Source organism: Elephas maximus, chromosome 19, assembly GCF_024166365.1.
Source record: "Elephas maximus indicus isolate mEleMax1 chromosome 19, mEleMax1 primary haplotype, whole genome shotgun sequence".
Taxonomy (NCBI): domain Eukaryota; kingdom Metazoa; phylum Chordata; class Mammalia; order Proboscidea; family Elephantidae; genus Elephas; species Elephas maximus.
In genome coordinates this window covers 22,980,628-23,001,186 of record NC_064837.1, presented here as the reverse complement: position 1 = coordinate 23,001,186, position 20,559 = coordinate 22,980,628, and the positions used below count along the sequence as shown (strand labels likewise).

The window sequence follows — 20,559 nt, the reverse complement described above, 5'->3', positions numbered from 1 at the left end:
CCACATTCTTGCAGACACAGTTCAGGGAATCTTGGTCAGTTTATAAATATCGGACCTAAAATTCCATAAAGGCTCAGGAGGCTAAAACACTAACATTATGTTCTTTATTTGAAACCAAATAAATCTAGAAATCAAGTTTCTACTTAAGACCCAGCTGTTCTTCCCTGAGGGATTTTTGTTTTATTTACCCTCCCCTGACAAGGTCTTATAAAAAAGGAAAAGGAGAATAATTATTTGGGCCAAAATTGCATAGGACTCATTCTAGACTTCTTTTACCATTACTCTCCTCCCTCCCTCAGTTCTACTCATAAACCTCAAAGCTCCCCGCCTACTTGACTAAAGTAATCTTCTGGGCACGCTGTCAAACCGTGCTGTTGTGGTTTGATGCCATAGCTAAGTGCTGACTTGGGCTTCCGAAGCCTTCCAGTTATACCCTCAATGACCTATTTAGGAGCTGAACATATTTCTCAGAGATAGCCAGGATTTTTCCCCTTTGGCCCACTTTTCTCTCAGAGGGTCCCTAACCAAAAAATGATCACCCTAAATGCTTGAATGTGTGCACACAAATGGTAAGATCTGGGGAAAGTCCTCTAAGAAATGCAGCAAGCCTACAAGCCTTGGCCAAGAGTTGTCATACTTAAATAAACTGCAGACACTTAACATACAGTTCTTAACATACAGTTCACTTCAACACCAACCAAGACACCACAGCCTGCAGTCAAAGATGTCTGATACAGAATTAGGCGTTTCCTTTTTGCTAAGTTAGAATGGCCAAGTGCCTTCCATGCCAGGCAAAATCATGAGGACCACAAAGGAGGGATAAACAACATAAATGATAAAGCAAAACAGTGTTTCCTAAAAGGTCAAAATTAGTGACAGAACTCTCCCTGCTTTTAAGATACTCTTTCAAAAAACGGCAAGCAAAATCAAGGAAGGTTAAATATAGCCAGCCTATGTACAGAACTATGAAAAGTTATAGGTTTAGACATACTTATGAGCTTAATATAGGGTGGCTATGAGTCAGAATCGACTCGACAGCAATGGTTTTTTTTTGGGGGGGGGTTTATGGGCTTAATAAGATTAATGGAGTATAATTTCCATAACGTATCCTGACCAATAATTGATGATTGTTGATTGAAAGTTCATTGGAGAGTTTCCCTCTAACACTTCCAAAGCTCTGTTAAAACCAAGAACCTGCAGAACTCTATCTGATGGGTTCCATGAATATGGGAATCACAAAGCTCCCAGCTCATCACAGGAGAGCAGGGCTAGTGGGGTGAAGAGAGTAGCTCCACACTGCCCACTTCTGTAATGCACCAAACCAAAAAAACCAAACCCAGTGCCGTGGAGTCGATTCTGACGCATAGCGACCCTATAGGACGGAGTAGAACTGCCCCTTAGAGTTTCCAAGGAGCGCCTGGCGGATTTGAACTGCCGACGCTTTGGTTAGTAGCAGTAGCACTTAACCATTATGCCACTGTGCACAGGCTTCTCTAAATTCACTCTTACTGCAGTTCTGTGCATTTCATTGGTTTCTCTGCTCTGTTCTCTGCACAAACACAGACATGAGAAAAATAACATTCATCATCCCTCGGATCACAACTGCTAGGTAAAAACTTGTAAATGTGCTTGTGCTGCCACAAACAGGGCTCTACCCGGAACTCAAACTTGCCAGTAATTATGAGAGGTTTCCCCCAGGGCTTCGAACCAGTTTGGTCTGTTCGAACCCCTCTGAGAAACTGCGTTTCCACCCCAGATACACTGAATCAGAACCTACACTTTAACAGGATTCCAGGGGATTTTTATGTATAAGAAATTTCGAGAACCATTGCTCTACTAATGGTTCTCAGATATACACCACAATCAGCAGTGTTAGCATCGCCTGGGAACTTGTTAGAAGTACAAATTCTCAGCAGGGGTTCGAAGCCCTGGTTTCCCTACTCCTGCTTAGCTTGGCGGTAACGTGATGTCTTTGGACTATGATTAAATTCAAACCTCATAGAAAACCCTCTCTTGTTCACTTAAGCTTATTTTAAAAAGAGCCGCACGCAGCCCAGATCAGTGGGGAAGACTGACACTAGGTTCAGGCATGGAGTTTCTCCCCAAACTACTGTTACTCTATCTCTTGTTCTTTCAACACTAGGGGCCAATTCCTGGGAGGTATCCTGTACAAGCTATCGGAAAACAGGGGAAGGACAAAAACTGAATACCAAAGTTACTGATACACAGGAAGGCAAAAGTAATCAGGGGGTAAGTAATGGTCACCATGTATTTGTACTGACAAAGGTATCATCCACTTGGAATAACCCATACATCACTTCAGTTCCCCAACCAGTGTTTATCTTGCATGTCTCTCATTTGTAACACCACTAGGTATTACACAGCAGTGAGCAGAGGAAACGGGTCATCTCTGCCTTTAAAGTAGTGTAGTGAGCATTTAGAACCAGGAGACCAAAAGGGAAAGATGGAGGAGCTCTTTGGATGTGCCAGCCAAGTTTTCATTACTCAGAAAAATTCACCAATGTGCAAGGTGTACTTGGAATTTGCTTATTGTGAGTTCAACAACAGCTCTATGTAGTAATCAAGTTTCTTCTTGCTGACAGGACAAATCAATGATTTCTTCCTTCACCAGCGTTCACTGTACCCTCAGCTTTTGCCTCTCACACAAATGCGCTAAAACCTCATCTTTATTCTAATTTGCCGAAACCTAGATTTAGAAATCACTTCAGGATTAAAGAATGAGGATTTCAATATCTGGAAATGGCAGGCAGAAAAAGGAGTCACCTTCTCATTCTTCTTAACTGCTCTCAAGTCATGGGAAAAGCAGTCAGCTAGTGACCTGTGCATGCGTCCTGGGCATGGTGACAACTCTGCAATACCAAAGTGCCTTTCTGAAATTTGGTCTAGGACTTGTGCTGAATACAATGTCCTCCTCTTTCAGGAAACTGGCAGGGGGACAGACGTACTCCTGTCCTGTCTCTAGGGAGGCTAGCATTATGCAGAGGTGCCCTTACGGGTGTCACTCATTGAATGGCAATGCCGCTGGCCATGTTGTACTCCCTGGGGCCTCTAAATCAAAGGAAGAGTACAGGGGAGGTGGGAAAATGAACATATTTTTTTCTGCTCTGGTGATTTAAAACTCTTTGCACCTTAAAAACAAGAATGCAGCTCCAGAAGTGTGTGCTGCATTAACACAGAAAGTGCTTTCATGTCCCCAACCAGAAACTTTTATCAGGGTGACCTGCTTAAATTAAGCACACATCCAAGGAGCTGTGTTTGTGTTGAGATGAGACAAGAGAGTTCAGAGGCGGATTTCAACACTCTCACCCATAGCCAAAAATGAATAATATTCAGCTTCATCTATTTTCAATGGCCTGTCACTTACTGGAGAAAGGTGCACCCATTTCTGTTAAGAAGCGGGACAGCTGCATTTTAGGTAGCAAAAATCCTCTTGGGAGCATCAAAGCAGACTGCTTCTTTTAATGAGCTATATAAAGCCTTCAGGCAAATATTCCCTGCACTGTATTACCCTATTTATTGCTATCTGAGCCTACAGAAAGACACATAAAAACAGGTAAGTTTACTACGGTATACAAACAACTTTTTATCCTTGTTAACCTGGGTTCAAAAGACAGCCTATTAATTGATCTGAAGTTATTTTTGCCCCCAAGCCGTTATCCATTAAACTGAGGCAATTAAAAGCCTCCTTCTTAAATTAGAAGCCTCCAAGTACCAGAGGTGCCTCACGCAGACATTTTCTATTATGGCTGGTGGGTGCCAGGTAGGCATACCGCCTAAAGGCAGGTGGTTAAAAAATTTTTTTATAATCCTTCTAGGGTAAGTTCCAGCCTTAAACTTCTTTGCCAGGAAAGGTCACCCAAAAAAAGTTGAAGACAGCAAAAAGAAAGGGGAAGTGAAAAGATAACCTACAAATGGTATATCTGATAAAGGACTTGTACCTAGAATACATAAAGAATTCTTACAGCTTATTAAAATAATAAATAAAGAAACAAAGGCTCTAAATAGATATTTCTCAAAAAAAAAAAAAAATTACACAAATGGCCAATAAGCACATGAAAAGATGCTTAACTTCATTAGCCATCAGGGAAATGCAAAGCAAAACCACAATGAGATACCACTTCGAACCCACTAGACAGAGATAAAAACAATTGTTAGAGAGGATGTGGAGAAATATGACCCTCATACAATACCAGCGGGAATGTCAAACGGTGCAGCCACATCGAAAAATAGTCCGGCGGGTCCTCAAAACGTTAAAATAGAGCTACCGTGTAACCTAGCAATTCTACCCTTAGGCATATACCCCAGAAAAATTAAAACATATGTCCACACAGAAACTTGGAGACAAATGTTCCAAGCAGCAGTATTAACAACAGCAAAAAGTGGAAACAACCCACTGTCCATTAACTGCTGAATGGGTAAACACAAAGCAGTACATCCTTACAGAGGAGTATTACGCTGCCATAAAAAGGAATCAAGTACTGAATCATGCTACAACATGGATGAACAGTGAAAATATCATGGTAAGTGAAAAGTAGCCAATCACAAAAGACCACATAGTATATGACTCTATTTACATGAAATGTCCAGAATAGGCAAATCCACAGACAAAAAGTGGAGCTCTAGTGGCACAGTGGCTAAGAGCTTGGCTGCTAACCAAAAGGTCAGCAGTTTGAATCTACCAGCGAGCAGCTCCTTGGAAACCCTGTGGGGGCAGTTCTTCTCTGCCCTATATGGTCGCTGTGAGTCAGAATCCACTCAGTGGCAATGGGTTTGGTTTTCGTAGGGCTAAGGGGTTGGGGGAAATAGGGAATGACTGCTAAAAGGTACAGTGTTTCTTTTTTTTGCATTTTTAAAAATTGTGGTAAAATACATAACATAAAATTTACTATCTTAACCATTTTTGAGTGTACAAATCAGTGGAGTTAAGTACATTCACAATATTGTGTACCCATCACTATTACCTATTTCCAGATCTTTTTGGGGATTCTTTTTAAAGTGATGAAATGTTCCTGCAAAACTCTGCGAATGTATCAAAAACCTTTAAATTGTATACTTTAAATACATGAATTGTATGACATATGAATTTTATCTCAGTAATGCTATAACAACATCAAAAAAGACTGGGGAAAGAAAATACACAGGTGGCAACATAGAGCCTTTTTGATGAACTTTACATATTGTTACTTTCACTGAGAAGTTAATAAAATCAGTGTGTTCCATTCAACACAAGGTAGTGACTACCCTTGTCAGTTCAAATTAGATGACTTATTGGACATTCCTCTGATGTGACTTTTAAAAATTCTCTCGGAGACATATTTGACCAGGAATTTAAAACCGATCAACATGAATCCTGTCTCCAGATTCAAACGAGGGCAGTTCCTAAATATGTCTTTGACACACTTATGTTTACAAGAAACACACAAGTCGTTTACTAAGACCAAAAAAAAAAAAAAAAGACCTATTAAAAACAAAACAAAACAAAACCCAGTGCCGTCGAGTCGATTCCGACTCATAGCGACCCTAGCAGAGCTCATCCCTAAGGTACTTTGAGAGCCTTAAGGAGCAGTAGAAGATTGATGAGACTTCAACTGCATCCTACCTTTCACTGAGTATGGTAATTGTTTTTTTCTGACAGGCCCAAAATGAAAAATTTCCTCCCATAGTATACTATGTACCTATCTGTTTTAAGTTACACAACAACTGTCATTTTTCAAGATTATTACCTCCTTTTCCACTTTTAATATTTCTGATGCTTCCAAGCCATTTGGATCACATACATTCTGTAACAACTCATACCAAATATTGTTCTTATATTTTTAAACAACGAGTATCCTGTACCTTTGAACTGAAGTACTCATCTCATAAGAATTAGTCCCTTAGGCCCACATTAAGTTTAGGAAGCACACAACTGAGCTTGAGTTAAAGCTAATGGTTTCAGGGCCCTCCATGTTTGGGCAGATCATTTCAAACAATACTACATGTCCAGGTTCCAGTGAAACACAGCAAATGCATAAATAAATAAATAAATATGCATAAAAATCACAAGCCATTTGTAAATCATTTGACTATTGAGAAGGCAGAGTAAGGGGAAGCAGTTGTCACCTCCAGTGCATCAGTGCCAGGCTGCCAGGCACTCACAATGTCAGAAACAACAGATTCACAAGGTAATGTCAAAATAAATATATTTCTAAAGTAAATGTATTTTAATTCATTACATGCCTGATATTATTCTAGTGATACCAAGCGACTACACAAAACAAAACAAAAAAAAAATCACATCCCCAAAAGTTCACAACAGCTAAGATTTTCTGCAAGGCAGTTTTCTATTCTACGTGTGAAACCTTTCTTGTTATGACTCACTGAAAATTAAATATGCAAAACTCCAAGCTTAGCTTCGTTTTGTCTGTGCACAGAGACTTTTTTACTCTCATTCTTCGAAAACCTCATTTTGGATCTTGCTGCCAACACCAGAGAGAAAAAAGCTGGCCAACAATTCCAAATATAACACGCGGAGGCAAATGCTACAGAAATCTGTCTGACGGGAAGCAACCATGCTGAGGTCTGTTGAGGTAGATGCACTACCTCAATCAGACTGTTTGGTCCCTCGGAGTCTGTTTGGAGCAAAATGCCATGAGAAGGCAATCAGAGGAAATCATCCCGTTTCCAGTCAGCCTCATTGCTTATGCCCTATGGTACTGACTTTATCAGTGAGAAAAATTCCACCCATTTCAAACAGAAAGATGGGTCAGCCAGCAGCAACTAAAGCTCTATCACTTATTCAAATTTCTTACCCATTTTTAGGGACCAGTCCACATGACCAGTACTTTCAGGAAGCTCAACATCTGGCATGACACATTCATCAGGGAACACTTAAAAATATATCTCTTTCCAATTCCTCAGGAGCAGGTTCAGTAACCCCCACCCCCACTCTGAGTAATTGATAAACCAGTTAAACTTGGATAAAATGATTACACTATCACTTAAACAAATACAAAGACAGCAGCTCAAGTTGAATTCTTCAGTGAGGCCAGGATACTGAGCACTGGAAAATTCATTTCCTCACACAGACAGAGGATCATCATAGAAAACCCAAGAATATGGCTACGAGTCTAACTGGGGAGAGATGACTGCTTCTCATATAGACCATAAGCCCCTGAGAAAAGACAGTACAAATACAACAGTTTATCTGACCAGTCATTTCTTCCAACAGTTTATCTTAAAAAAATACCCTCTGGTTTATGGCTATGTCACTAAGCACAGGAGGTAAAGTTTGCCTGCAATCACTTCTGGAACATTTTACCAGATCCTGTTCACTGTGAGGCAGGCTGGCAAAGCACGCTAGAGCCTGAAAGAGGACTTGTCTCACAGAACTTTGAATGGAAACCCACAGCAACTATGACCTACAGTGTTCGCAAAACTCCAGCGTCACTCCTGGACATTCTGTGAGATAAGGGAAATTATCATCACTATCCTTGTCTAAATAATTCAGCCTTAGCCAGTTAAGACAAGAAGTAACAAAAAATACAACCATACTTCCTAACCTCACTCCCTTACGGCACAAGTAAGCAGTAACTGGGGGGACAAATTAATGCACACACCCAGGAATCAAAATTTTCTGAGACATTTTGACTGCTTGACTTAACTACTCTAGCTGAGTTGGTTAATAGAGTACTTCACTCATGTTGGAAAAATTACAGGGAAAGCCTGTGGGATAAGTCTCACTTCCTGAGTGAAACTCGTCTAAAAAACGAAGGCCCTCTGTCTTCACACCAATACTTACAATGTTTTGTGATTTGTGTAACAATTCTGATAAATCAGTGGTACATCCAGTTCTGGCATCTTCGAAGGGGAAACCGGAGATGTGAAAGAAATCCTACCTCATTTAATAGGATTCCCAAATCTCTGCTTACCAGTTCCCATTCATGTTCTCAAGAAAATAAAAAAGTTGTATTCAATGAAATGCGCAGTCTGGACAAGAATCTCACTAGCAGCTAAAGCGGAAACTGTTAATTGTTACAACTTGACGAGATTTAGACTCATCTAATTAAAAGATTCAGAGGTTAGGTTTCAAAGTTTGAAAAACCAATCTCAGGCAAAACCAACGACGCACTTTTTCCATGACTGAGGTTCCCAATAAACAATTTCAGCTTTATTAAACAAATGAGGCTAAAGATAATACAAACCCACTGCCATCAAGTCGATTTCAACTCATAGTGACCCTCTAGGACAGATCAGAGCTGCCCCACAGAGTTTCCAAGACTGTATATCTTTATGGAAGCAGACTGGCATATTTTTCTCCCATGGAGCAGCTGGTGGGTTTGAACAGCCGTGCAGCTGAGAGCACTTTACCACTGCACCACCAATGCTCCTTAAAGATAGTATCGGGCTTATCAAATTCTCACACTTAACATGAAAGTCACCATTCTTGGGTAACACCAACTTCATTCTACAGGTAAAACATTAACCCACACTCTAAATCCAAAAGTATACAACCCAGTCTTTTTATACAGCTCAAAGAAGCATGATAAAAGAAGTACTCAACCAGGAATAACTGGTAAGCAACACAAGGCACCCAGATACAAATCTCTCCTGTGCTCAACGGCACAGAAAACTTGATCAGAGATATTTTCTCCAGGTAGATTACACCTTACAGGAAGTAAAGCCTAAAAACCACAGACCCTTCTTGCTAGTATCAGTCACTTCATAATAAAAATTTTAAAGCCAGCAGCAAAGCTTCCTCCAGGATAGTCTTTTTTTGTCCCTCCAACATTACAAGCCAGCACGGGATGCATTCCTGGGCAAAGGTATCTTGGGAATGGTAATGGGACACTTCCTACACAACTTCTGACCACAGGCTTAATTTGCCCAATATCAGTCATCTATCTGCCTAATGAGTGTTCCAAAACCTGCAATTAGTACAAATACACAGTAGGCATCATTCCACAAACCAAAAGACGGAATGCGAATAGAACTGTGGAGAGAACTTGAGGAGAACCTTTTTTTCTTAAACAGAAAACTAAGAAAGGCCCCTGTTTAAGAAAAAAAACCGGTGGGAAGATAATAGCCTCCTGTCCTTCCCGCTCTCTCCAGCTCTTCTCCTCTCACAAACGCCGGCCTCAATCAACTGTTACTGAACAGAACAAGACCCAGCAGAACAAGAAGCAATCAGGGCTCTCTGCGCCGATAAGGGATTTTTTTTGTGGGGGGGGGGGGTGATTTCTCCCGGCAGAAACTGAAGTTTAAACTCTTCTTTGAGGGATTGTTCTGGGCTGAGCTGCTGAGGAGGATCAAGCAGCGGGACATCAACCCAGGTCCCTCCCTCTCTCTTCGGTATCTCCCCTCCCTTCTCTTTCAGTAAAGGGGGGGAGAAAAAAAAAAAAAAACGCACTGCTTTCCAGCTCTCCGCGCCTTAAAAATGCTCTCCCGGAGCCACCGCACACAATCCAGCCCCGGCGGCAAGGCATTCTGCGGCGAAGGGCTCGCCGATCCAAAGCGGAGAAGTGAAATCGGCGCCCAAGGGCAATTTTAATTGTCTAACCGGCCCGATTTCCTAAGAGGCGGCAGCGCGAGAAAGGAACGGAGGCGGAGGCAGCTGAGAGGCAACAGGGGGCAAGCGGAGGCAGGGGAAGGGGAACGAAGCGGCGAGATCCCTGCCCCGGCCCCCAAGGAGCTTCTGCAGAAAGGGCTCCGGGACTACCACCCCCGCTGCCCGGGAGACGCCTGCAAATCATATATGCAGCCAAAATGGCGCTGAGAATAAAAATATAATTTAAAGGCAGGTCGCCATATTGTAAACAGAGAGGCAGCGAAGAGGCGGGCGCGACAGACACCCTCCATGATTTCCTCCAGAGCCGCAGACGCCCGGTCGCCCGGGTCCGGACGCAGGCAGCTCGGGCGGCCCGAGGGCCCCGCGCACCCACCCGAGGAGAGCCCGGCCCGGCAGGAGCCAGAGGGCGGCGGGCGCGCGGGCAGGCGAGCGGCACAGGGCCCGGAGCTCCTCCCCTTCCTCCGCCGCCGCCGCCGGCCGTGCTCGCCGGCCCGGTCCCCGCTCCCCGGCGACTTCCAATCCCAGACCGGCTCGCCTCACTCCTCCCAACCCCCACCTCCGGTCGGGACCCACCGCTGCTCCTCCCCCCAAAACGGCCAGCTCGGAGGAGACACCTGGGGGCGGGGAGGCGTTCGCCCCGGCGGCTGCAGAGTCAGCTAGCGGCTGCAGGCGCCCGTTATTTCGGCAGGCAGGCGGGCAGGCAGGGCCGGGCGGGTGGAGGAAGGTGACGGGGCGGGGGTCTGCCAAGGGGCTCCAGGGGGCTCCCCAGGCCTTACCAGCACTGGAGGTGGAAGGCGGCCGGGCAGTGGTCGCAGCACAGGAGATCCCCGCCTTCCTTGCAGCTATCGCAGCTGTCGTGGTTGGTGGCCCGGCCGCTTCGCCGGGGCTCCTTCTCAGGCTTCCGACTCCGCTTTTCCGCCTCGTCCGTCTTGGGGGGAGCCAGCAGAGCCTGGATTTGCTGCACACACATACAAACGGCGTGTGTGCACACTCGGAGCTCCCGGGCGGTTCGTCGCCCCCCCGACGCGGCTTCTCCGTCACCCACCCCTCTCCCCCCTTTTGTCCTTCTTCCTCCCATCCAGGCTGCTCCCAGAACCTCTTGGGCTCCGGAACCGGGGGGATCCCACCCGAACCGCGTTCCTGCAGCACGAGAACAGCTTCTTCCAAATGGAGAGGATCAGAATAGGGGGATGGGGCAAGGGTGCGCGGTTCCCTTCTCGCCACTTCCTTGTATGGACAGCGGGGGACTCCAAACCCGGCTCGGGAGAGGCCCGAAGCCGGGTACCCGGACGTGCAGGGGAAGCACAAAGGGGCCGACAAGAAGGGGGTGGGGAGGCCCGCCGGTGCTACGAGATGGAGTGGGCTGGCGTCTCGGGAGAGCGAATCGAGGGCGTCGGGTAGGTGAAACTGCGGCAACGTCCTCCGAGGCTGAGCCAAGCCCCCCGAATTGCAAAGATGGGAGGGGGAGGCTGGGTAAGGAAGGACCCCCCCCTCCCTGCAGCCCTCAGGCGCTGCGAGCTCAGGGCCGGCTTTGTAGGGCGGAGGTTCCCTCTCGACGCTGGGGTAAGGGGATGAGGAGGGCCACTCTTACCTCCATCAGCCCCCCCGACGTGTCCAAGTCGTACACGATCGTCTTGGTCTCCATTTTCTCCCACATTCATCCACCTCCCGGGCTGGGCGCTCTCTGCTCCGGCCCCCCCAGCCCCAGAGGGAGGGGGGAAGCGGGGGGAGGGGGCGCTCCTGACCCTGGCCCCCCTTCTTTTTTCTCAACACGGGTCCCGACTTCCTCGCCCTGGCTCCCCCCCACCCCCCGGCCCCCAGTCCCCGGGACGGCAGCGTCCTCCCCACGGGCCGTGAGGGGGGAGCGGCCCCTCAGCCCCGGCCCGGCGGCTGGCTGCACGGTGGGTCCCGGCTCCGGGGGTCAGGCCTCGGCGGGGCCTAGTCCCACAAGCTAAAGCCGGCGCTGGCGACCGCTGGTCCGGCCGGGAAGGCTGGCGGGCGCTGCCATCCCGGGGTTGGGGGATCGGAGGGGGGGTGAGAGGTTAGGTGAGGTTGTGGTACGTGAGGTGACTGGGGGGAGGGTGATGGGGGGTGGTCCCCGGGCTCCGCCTCTCGCCGCCGCCGCCGTCTGCGTCCCGGCTGCCGCGCACTTGGCGCAAACTTACCGCGAGCGCCCGCAAAGCCACCCGCGCAGGCGCCCCGGGATCGCCGCTCGCCGCGCGCAACCGCAGTGACAGCCGGCGGCCCGGCTCCCGCGCAGCCGCGGAGAGGGGGTACCCCCCAGCGCGCAGCCGCGCTGGCATTCGTCAGGCACCCCGAAGCCCCGCCTTTTCGCCTTGCGCCAGCGCACTGAGATAAAAGGGCGGGACTTGAGGTCTCGCGCAGGCGCCCAGGAGGGCTCGCAAGGGTCACAGCGCAGCCGCAGGAACCTGTAGACGCTCCATCCATTGATGTTTGTGTATAGACCAAAAGCACTCTGCTCCCGCGCAGGCGTGTTGGGGGCGCGTCCCCTCCCGCCCCACAACAACACAGCCGTCTCTCGCGCAGGCGTATTGTCATCTACTGGCCCTCACAAAAATGCTTCTCCTTTCGCCATTTTGGTAATGGGATATAGGCTATCATGCCCTTGGTCTTCAGGCAGGAGCAGGAAAAAGCAAGTGTAGCTTTGACTGGAGTTGGTAGGCTGCCGGTGGCAGCAATATTCCTAGAGATGTTGTACTAGACTGGTTTCAGCGTCAGGTGTGGCTGGACCAGGCCGCCATATTGGTAAAGAAAAAAAAGGCCACCGCGACGAAAACGCTTTTGGTAGCGGGTTGGTCGGCTGCGGTTAACAGTGCCCTCCCGCTCTCGAGGTAAATCTTAGCCCAAGCATCCCTGCCTTCCGTCGTGATGGCACCATGGAGAGCTCTGCCTGCTCGTTATTATCCTCTCTTGAACACTGTCCCTGTGAACTGTTCAAGGCGAAGCCAAAAGCGGAGTTTCTAATGCCGACAACGCCCAGCCACCTGCCTAGAGCGGACTTCAATTCCCAGTTTGCAATACGCAAGCGACCCAAAGGACGAAGGGGAACGCGTTGCACCTTGGGAGCAAGAATCGCGATAGGTCTGATGGGTTGTGGGAGTCGTAGTTCCTTGTGCGTGTGTTGCACACTATGACGGGATGGATTCGGGGAAGAGCTATTTGCCTGCCGGGAAGGGATACTTATGGAAACTAGAGTACTGCATGCTGGGATTTGTAGTCTGAGGTCCCCACTTCGAATTCTGGGCGGGACTTCATGCTCCGCTCTTGGGCGCCTGCCACTCCCCTTGGCATCGCTAGCAGGGATTGCCGGTTGTCTCAGCCTGACTGTGGATGAAGCAATGGGGAAGGAAATCACGTCATTGTGCCTGACACTAGGCGTTTAGTTGGCGTTGTTAAGCTGCGCCTACCCACCTTTGATGTTGAGGCAAGCTTCAAAAAAAAAAAAAAAAAACCAAACCCTTTTATTAAATTCTAATTTAACCTCAAAATCGTAAGATGAGAAAGGGTTCAAGAGACCATCTGATTTAACCCCCTCATTTCCAGACGTCCAGAGGGGAGCAGTGATTTGCCTAGGTCACATAGTGAATTTATGGCAGAACTGGAAATGAATCAGATTTCTCGGTTTCCAGGCCAGGACACTGTCCACTACACCATGCTAACTGCCTCTGAGGAGCTGTTGCTGTTCTTCTTTTGAAACAGTAACGAGAATGAGTTAGACAGGATGGGGATGTCAATATGTGCAGTCTTAGGTTTCTGTTTTTCTGATGATCCTCCTGGTACCTAGAAGGATGATAAGGTTGTAGAGGGGTGTCATGTAAATTGCTGTCTGCCCTCTACCAGCTTCAGCTTAAAAGAGACATCTGTGTCTGGGGGTCAGAGATGTGGTCTTCAGAGAAGGGAGGGCTGATCTAGATTGCTTGTATGGTGGCGGCCAGACCCCATCTCTCTTGGGGCTGTATTCCATGTGACAGGCCCTCCTAAATTGAGACCTTATGTGCCCTCTCTCATTGGCTTCCTTCCTACTTTCCAGTGCCCAGCTGTGCTGCTATGTCAGCCTGAACGTATCATGGGGCAGATAAGCCATTGGCACGTGCCAAATGAGCAAGGCTTTGCTTTGATCAACACCAACAGTTGCAGGTGAAAACAGAAACAAGAGGTGGGCTAAGGAAAGAAATAAGACTTGGCTTTGTTGACAAGTACCAGGGAACTACTCACTCCCTACACCTTCCTCTTGAAACTTGGAGCATGAGATCCGCCCAGCGGTGCCAGGAGTTGGTGCCACCTTGGAGAGCTCCAGCCCTGGCTGTTCAAGATAGACTGGGGAGATCGAGCAGGTGGGATACAAATGCCTTTGGAAGTGACCTCTTGTGGCTATCCTGGACACTGCACTCTGCACGGACTGGACCTCTGCTTCCTTTAAGGTGGCCTCTGCTAGAGTCCGGGGTGGAATGAGGGTGAGGATGAGGTTGAGGAGACAGTCATGAGTGGTAAAGACCTCCCTGTTGCTGCTATTATTTATTTCAGGGATTTTGTCTTCTGAGTTCCCATAACTCTCTGTTGACTGCCCCTTTCTCTTTCTCCGGAGAGCAGCCATGCCGGGCACACCTTTAAGCATGGCTGTGCATGCTGGGGAGCCAAGGCTGGGAAAATATTCCTATCTTAGGAGGTGCTGGGGACAAGAGGGGAACAGGAGCTGGGAGGGACCAAACCTGACAAACTTACGCAGATCCTGCCTAGCCATTTCTCATGGGAGCCCATGGGTAGGGCTTTTGCCTGACTTGGGAGCCAAGCATGGCCCCTGTCCTGACAGTCTGCATGTTCTCTGAGGCCACACCGGACTAGGGCCTCACACTCAGGGATTCAGTCTCTGGTTCCTATTCCAGTTCTCCAAGCTTTGCTTGCTGGGAAAGAAGGGGAAGGAGAGATGCATCAGGCTTTCTGGGCCTTGTCAGCAATCTAGTGGAGGACTTGGGAGTGTGCCAGCCTGTAGTTCTGGACCCAGCACAGAGGAAATGTGGCATTGGGGTGGATGAGTAGTTGGGTTCCTGGGCTCCCATGTCCCTGTGGCCCCAGTCACTGGGGCCTCTCATTTCATCTGCCACCTGTTGCTCTGACCTTTTTGGCACTGTGGTCCCTGCCCCAGCAGCACCTGCAAATAACTTTTTTTTTTTTTTTAAATAAAATCTGTGGATGATTGATTGATGGATCCAGCATGCCTTCTCGTTTCGAAGTTCACATCTCATTTATCTCCCACCTCCCTTTCCTCCAAGAAAGCACTGTCCACCTGGTCATTGCTTAGTTTTTTCAAAAACACCATTTTAATAAGGAAACAACAGAAATAAAAGATTGTTCTCTGACTGGAACCCAGACCCCCTATAATACATTACATGTACAAAGCAGCCTGCAGCCAGCTCCTGGGCCTCTATCTGCACTTCTCTGACCCCTGTTCCATGCCTGGGTCCTCGGTCCTTTGCTCCTCTCCAGAATATGCCTGCCCACTTACCCTTTCTCAAAACACAGTGGCCAAAAGGGCAGCCTGCAAGTGGCTGGGGTTGCAGGAGGGACTAATGGGAAAGAGAATGTTTGAAACAGCCAGATTTGACATCAGGGGAAGGCCTCACTCTCCTCAGGGTATAGGGCTGCCCGGGGAGCAGTGTGGTGTCCTGCTTTGGTATGGAGCATGAGTGCCCAGGGAAGCCTAGCCTGAGCTTGGCATAGGGTCCCTGGACCCCTTAAAACCCCTTAGAATTATCACCTCTACTGGCAAGGGGCAGGAGGCAGAATTGTCCATTCTGGGGCCTAGAGAAGAACTAGAGACCTCCCCGAGGGGCTAGTGTGGTCATGCCAGGACTACCCTGAGTAGCAGTTTTGGCTACTGGCTATGGCCCTGTGAGGAATGCCCAAGTTCAGCTTCCACCACCATCATGTTAACCTGCTGCAGGGCCCTACATGCCAGGGCTGGCTGGTGGTCACATGCAGAGAGGTGCTTGAGCTTTCCCTGTGAATTTCAGGCTGGAGGGTCAAGGCAGGAGGCGGGGTCAGGAGAGTGCTGGTCCTTGATGCGTGTGCTCCAACTGTGTTCTGCCCATCAGCAGATGCCCCCTGGCTTGGACCCAAGGAAGGGCCCTAAGTGGGCAGTGGTACCAAGGAAATAGGCCCTGGTGGGCATTGCAGGTGGGGAAGGGCACAACTTCTTGAGGGATTGATGGCATCTCTTCCCAGGTGGTATGTACAGGAGGTGGTGGGACAGCCGAAAGCCAAGAGCCCTGTTGATGGGCCATGATGCAGGGCTGAGCCGGCTTCCTTGGGCTGCCTTCACCTAGATGGAGACTTCATATTCTCTCGTCTCCTGCAAAGGAAAGAAACTGCTGGGAGTTGGAAACTTGTATAAGGTTTGCCAGGCCTTAATCCATATTCCCATGGAAAAGGGAGAGTAAGAGGGCTCGGCAGTACGCTCAGGGGTACCTGCCCAAGGGTACAGAGAATCGAGTCCTAGGTAGGGTGCTAGGGCTGGCCTGGTACTTACTCCAGTTTCATAAGTTGGATTGTCAAACGCTGACTCTACGGTAATGCGGTCATAGGGGCGGGGATGGGGCTGGGGCAGCTGCAGGAGGCTTTTCCCCTGGAGCCTGTGGGGACGGAGCAGCCCGTGAGTCAGGAATACTGTGCAGAGCTGAGCCCAGTAGCCCCTGGGTATGACGGGCAGGCAGGGAAGCCAGACTCACCTGAAAAAGTAGAAGTACACACCTCCCACCAGCAGCACCATTGCCACTAGCGGCAAGAAGATGGCAGCTGCAATGTGGGCAGCATCCAGGGTTCTAGAGGCAGCAGGTGCCTTGGCAACTAAAAGCACAGAGGGTGGGCTTGAGGCAGAGATCCCTGTCACCTGGAGCCCATACCCCCTTACCCCTTCCCAGGGGCATCTGGCCACCAGCTCGCTCTAGCTGGCTGAGAGCAGGAAGGGAGTTCTGTGCTACTAGTCCCAGACTTCTCTCTTTCTCTGCCCTCCCTCCTAGGGGAGCCCAGGGCCTAGGAGCTAGGAGAACCAGGGGCAGGGAGATCACTTCCCTGGCCCTCAAGAGTGGCAGCTCACCATCCAGGCTGCGGCCGCTGTAGAACCCATCCAGAGAGGCTGGAACAAGAGGGGAGGGCCAAGGACAGTGTGTGAGCCCAATGGGCCAAACCACTAAGGCAGGGAGTGGAGGTAGTGTGCTGATCATGGGAAGGGTTTGTCCAAGGAGAGCCCAGCCCAGCATTGTCCTGGTGACACCAGGTCAGAAGGATCTGGCAGACTGGGGAGAGACCAAGGGTAACATGAAGGGGGCATGGGCAGGGGGTTTTGAACACTGGGCATCTTTGTCAGAGCAGCCCTATGGGCCAGTCAGGGGTCCTGGGGGTGGCAGGGCACTCACCAGCCCTACAGGTGGGTGGGGGGTGACTCCAGTGTGAGGGGTGCCCGGGTACACACTTGATGCTGGCCTGGCCCTTGAGCACATAGCCAGGGGCACATGAGAAGTGGATGGTGGTCCCCGCTGGGTGTAGCTGCTTTTCAGGACTGCGGGCACCATTCTCAGGGGCACTGAGGCCATGGCATGGCTTGAACTGTTCCACTGCAAAGCAGGCAGTGCTTAGTCAGGGTGCTGGGCCTCTAGTCTCCAAGGACTGCATCTTCTATCCCCTCCCAGAGGCTTCCCCTCCTACCCGTATGACACTTACAGAGACATTTGGGAGCCCGGTCACTCCACTTGGGGCTGCCAGCCTGGCGGTCATGGCAGGTGAGTATGGTGCTACCCGTCAGCACAAAACCTTGGTCACAGATATACTGCACGGTGGCCCCCACGGGAAACTTGGGGCTGGATATGAGGCGTCGGCTGTGTTCCACATCCCCAGGGTCATGGCAGGAAGTCACTATGGGGGGAGTTGGAGGGAAATAACCCCAGGAGAACTCATCAAAAGCCAGTTCACCCCGCCTTTCTTCCAGCCTGCCAACTTCTTACTAGATAGCTCCACCCCCTATTTATCGGTCCCTACCACTGTGCTGGCATGTCCCCTAATTTGTCCCCATCCCATCCATCAGAGTTAATGAACACTGATTGACATCTACCAGGAACAGGGTATTTGGAGTTCTTGGCTGATAACCCTATGAAAAGATATTATTCCCATTTTACAGCTAAGGAAAATAAGGACATGAAAGACGAAGGAACTTCAAGGATACCAGTAATAACAGCTGGAGTCTGGTTCAGAATCTGGGAGAAAGGCTTAAAGGTAGTGTTGGGCAGGGAAGCATGCAGACAGTGGTGTCACTAGGGGGGTACGGGAGTTGCAGACCACACCAGGTGACACTATCAGGGTGACACCAAAATGACTGTCTATAAAATTTCTGTGCAGTGTTTCAGCAGAAATTTATTATTTTTTATAAAAACATCCCTGTAGTTATAACCACAAAATTTTTTTTTTTTTTTGTAAACCTAGCTTACATATATCAATATACCTACAAGGCTAAAACTCTATGCTAATTTACTCTTTGAATCTTCTAATGCCCTCCACTCAGAGCTGTTATTACTACCCAATTACAATGACACTTTGAATCACCTGGTTTTGTCTGCACTGCCACAAGCGCAAAACCCAAAACCCAAACCTACAGCCATCGAGTCGATTCTGACTCATAGCTACCCTATAGGACAGAGCAGAACCGCCCCATGGAGTTTCCAAGGAGCGCCTGGCGGATTCGAACTGCCGACCTCTAGTACTTAACCACTGAGCCCCCAGGGTTTCCCCACAAGCGCGTGCTGTTGTTTTTCACTGCTGCCAGTGTTTTTACAGTTGCCGATTTGTCAAATTTTTTGGTGTTTTAGCTATAACACTGTGGTAATTAGCATAGGAGGAGGTGACACCATGAGTTACCATACTGGGTAATTCCAACTTTAGCGATGCCACTGCGTGTGGAACAGGTACACTCACCCCGCTGGCAGAAGGGCAGGTCCTCACTCCAGGTTAGGTCCCACTGACACATGAGGACACTAGATCCCACCACCTGGTAGCCAGGGTAGCACTGGTAAGTGACCACGGTGCCGTGTACCAGCTCAGGCTGTGACGGGCTCTTCCAGCCATTGGGGATCTCAGGCAGCTCCGGACACGTGTCGTTGCGGGGTACCTCTGGGGGCACAGGGGCAGCAAGGTGCAGGCCCTCAGCTAGCACCAAGGCGACGCTGTGCTTGCCCACCTCACTCAGGGCAGTCAGGCTCCTGCCAGCTTATCCTGGGCCTAGCCTGGCCTGCGCATGCTCAGTGATACATTCCTCCCTGCTCAAGGGCCACTCCTTGGCAGTCTCTGACATCCTTCAGTCTCATATAGGTAATCATATAGACTTTGGCCTTTCTTCCAAAAGCACTGTGGCCAGTTCCTCAGTCCAGAGAGATGGGGCCAGGTAAGGTGGGGGAAACTGCCACTTCTATTAAAGATCATGAGAAACCCCTAGAAACCTGTTTTTGTTATAAAGTTCTCCCTGCTGTCTAAACCAAGTCCCTCTTGCTGCAACAGAAGGCTCCTTTTCTCTTACAGGGCCCTCAGGGAAGATGGAGAGCAGGGCCAGCTTCCTTCATGTGGTACCTGAAGCACTTCAAGCATTCCCTTGTCAGATGGGAGCGCTCAGGCTCTTTGTTGCTCTGGCCTCACTACTGTCCATGGTGTGGGGTCTGCTCTCAGCTACCCTTTCCGCCTACGCCCGCCCCCGGCAGCACAGTGGGGCAGGGGCAAGCTCACCAAAGAAGTGGATGACAAAGCCCTGCTGGTAGCCCAGCACTGAGGCCCCGGGGTCCGACTGGAATTGGATAGTGACATCAGCCATGGAGGTAAAGAGCTTGAAGTGGCCACGGGGCCCTGAGTACTGGCCCAGGACCCGGGCTGTCAGGTCATCCCCGTCATAGAAGGTAAGCACGTCACCAGGGCCGATGCGCAGCCTGTGGAGGAGGACTGTCAGTGCAGGCCAGGCTAGGAGGCCGCAGGACGGGCTGGGCAGGAAGGTTGGCTTGGCCTGGCCCTGTGGGCACTCACACTCGGACGTCCAGCATGACGCGCTTGTCCTCCTCCACATGAACGCCCCAGATGCAGTCCTGCCCACGGCCATAGGGCTCTGGCCAGTTGGGGGAGAGTACCACGCCAGCTGAGTCTGTGATCTCCCCGCTGCACACGGCTGGAAGGCAGGGGAGGCCTGGGAGGCGCGTCTCCTCCACATTCCCCCCAGTACCATGTCCTGGGGTTGTGACCTGCCCGCAGGAGTGCTCGCCCATGGCTGGTAGCCTGCCCCCTCCGAGGGAAGCTTGAATCACAAGTGTTACAGGGCTTCTGTGCTCCCAGGCTCTGTGGCTGGCTCCCTGGTGCCCACCCTGCTCCCTGCCCCCACAGGCCCATCCACTGGTGACTACTGACCTCGGCAGGCTGGCTCTGTCTCATTCCACTGGGGCTCATGGGGGTCAATACATTCGATGATGATGGAGCCCTGCTCCAGGGTGTAGCCAGGGTCACAGCTGAACTCCACAGTGGTACCCACAGGGTAGGAGGGTGCACTGCTGCTGAAGTTGCCATATTTGACGAAAGGCTCATAACAATGGCCCTGCTGGAAAGCTGTAAACCATAGGGCCCAGCCCAGCTTAGCCTCAACTGGGGCAGACAAAGAGGGCAGGCATCCTCCTGCTCCCCAGGGCCTTTCTCTTCCCGAGTACTGATGGGCAAATTTATGTCCTGGCTTGGAGCAAGAGACACAGCCAGCCCAGGGCACCCATCCCAATTGTGCTCAAGAGACCATCTTGACCACTGTTGTATTGCCAGTGTCTAGTTTTGTGTTCAGTACACAGCTCAGTCAGTCCAGTCGCCATTGAGTCAATTCTGACTCATGGCTGCCCCATGTGTGTCAGAGTAGAACTATGCTCTGTAGAGTTTCCAAATGGCTGATTTTTCTGAAGTAGATCACT

The 20,559-nt window shown here is 49.8% G+C and overlaps 2 protein-coding genes across 4 annotated transcripts in view; both read right to left on the bottom strand.

Moving 5' to 3' along the window:
• PHF12 (PHD finger protein 12) overlaps nucleotides 1-11,363 on the bottom strand; it is a 39,971-nt gene extending 28,608 nt beyond the window's left edge. Inside the window, exons 1-2 of one of the 3 annotated variants that reach the window (XM_049859595.1) lie at nucleotides 11,160-11,363; nucleotides 10,345-10,526 (exon numbers count right to left, since the gene is read on the bottom strand). In XM_049859595.1, coding sequence (XP_049715552.1) covers nucleotides 10,345-10,526; nucleotides 11,160-11,225 — 248 coding nt within the window. In that variant the 5' untranslated portion in view covers nucleotides 11,226-11,363. The other 2 variants (XM_049859594.1, XM_049859596.1) reach the window with 2 other exon arrangements.
• Nucleotides 11,364-15,883: 4,520 nt separating this feature from the next.
• The window catches only part of SEZ6 (seizure related 6 homolog), a 46,924-nt gene continuing 42,248 nt past the window's right edge, over nucleotides 15,884-20,559 (bottom strand). The window contains exons 9-18 of the mRNA XM_049861324.1: nucleotides 20,018-20,212; nucleotides 19,643-19,781; nucleotides 19,352-19,548; nucleotides 18,551-18,745; nucleotides 17,306-17,497; nucleotides 17,002-17,199; nucleotides 16,683-16,721; nucleotides 16,315-16,432; nucleotides 16,116-16,218; nucleotides 15,884-15,938 (exon numbers count right to left, since the gene is read on the bottom strand). Coding sequence (XP_049717281.1) covers nucleotides 15,909-15,938; nucleotides 16,116-16,218; nucleotides 16,315-16,432; nucleotides 16,683-16,721; nucleotides 17,002-17,199; nucleotides 17,306-17,497; nucleotides 18,551-18,745; nucleotides 19,352-19,548; nucleotides 19,643-19,781; nucleotides 20,018-20,212 — 1,406 coding nt within the window. The 3' untranslated portion in view covers nucleotides 15,884-15,908. The remainder of the gene's footprint in view (nucleotides 15,939-16,115; nucleotides 16,219-16,314; nucleotides 16,433-16,682; nucleotides 16,722-17,001; nucleotides 17,200-17,305; nucleotides 17,498-18,550; nucleotides 18,746-19,351; nucleotides 19,549-19,642; nucleotides 19,782-20,017; nucleotides 20,213-20,559) is intronic.